General features: G+C 36.6%; 1 protein-coding gene across 1 annotated transcript in view; it reads left to right on the forward strand.

Annotated features, from left to right (window-relative positions):
* LOC111083518 overlaps positions 1–701 on the forward strand; it is a gene marked incomplete at its 3' end in the record, with an annotated part of 3,350 nt that extends 2,649 nt beyond the window's left edge. The window contains exon 3 of the mRNA XM_022380097.1: positions 464–701. Within this exon, the coding sequence (XP_022235805.1) occupies positions 464–701 (238 nt within the window). The remainder of the gene's footprint in view (positions 1–463) is intronic.
* Positions 702–1,121: the final 420 nt, after the last annotated feature.

Here is a 1,121-nt window from a genome sequence, read left to right on the forward strand (position 1 = left end):
GTTACTTGGAATTACTCCACCACAGACATCACTTGGAATTACTCCACCACAGACATCACTTGGAATTACTCCACACTTTGTTTCCCTAGATGATTTATTTATAGTTAATAGTTTGAGTATGAAAGAATGATGGTTGGAACGATCACTAGTATTCCATTCTAATTACTTGGAATTACTCCACAACACACGTTACTTGGAATTACTCCACACTTTGTTTCCCTAGATGATTTATTTATAGTTAATAGTTTGAGTATGAAAGAATGATGGTTGGAACGATCATTAGTATTCCATTCTAATTACTTGGAATTGATATTACATCAAACTTACTATGACTATGGTGACAAGTCTGAGGGCTTATTATGCCAAAGATAAGGTTTAGATACCCGCGATGGGCAGAGCATATATAACCCATTTTATAACTTTGTGCTTTACAACAAACAAACAAACCCAATCTTCCTTGTAGAATAATGACCACCCCTCTGGTGGGGGACAAGGAATCATTAACGACCAGCTGTCGACGGAAGGATATGACATTTACAGACCACAAGGAGTTCTGGAACGTACACAGAGTAATCTAGATGGTGTCAGCTTATCCTGGCAGAACCTGGATGTTTTTGTACCAGAAAAGACCAAGTGGAGTTGTAGGAATTGTTTTAGAGCTTCGCCACCGTCCAATCAGACGAAACAAATTCTTCAAAATGGTGAATATATTTTACATACTTAATTTCCAGTTTCACGTAAAAAACAATACGTCAACTATTTATTTTCCAGTCTTGTTTTAGATATACATGACTGTTGATTTTAAGTTCAATACGGAACTGTTATTTAATTTATGTTGTGTGAATGTTAAAATATAGTTATGGCAAGTTTACTTACGCAACTGTTTACAAATCATTTGTTGTGTAGTTCAATCGTTGTGATCTGACGTCATGTTACGTCATGTGACGTCAGCGAGGTCACGTGACGTTTCTAGAACTATCTCGTTCCTTCGTGAATTGTCGGGAGATTACTAGATATAGGGTAGTCTGGTATATATATATATAAGAGGGTGACAACGTGACGGAATAATGTGTGTGTAGGTAGTGAGTAATTGATCTGCAGTGAGAAAGTATTGTTGAAGT

The sequence above is a fragment of the Limulus polyphemus genome, unplaced genomic scaffold (genome assembly GCF_000517525.1).
Source record: "Limulus polyphemus unplaced genomic scaffold, Limulus_polyphemus-2.1.2 Scaffold9940, whole genome shotgun sequence".
Taxonomy (NCBI): domain Eukaryota; kingdom Metazoa; phylum Arthropoda; class Merostomata; order Xiphosura; family Limulidae; genus Limulus; species Limulus polyphemus.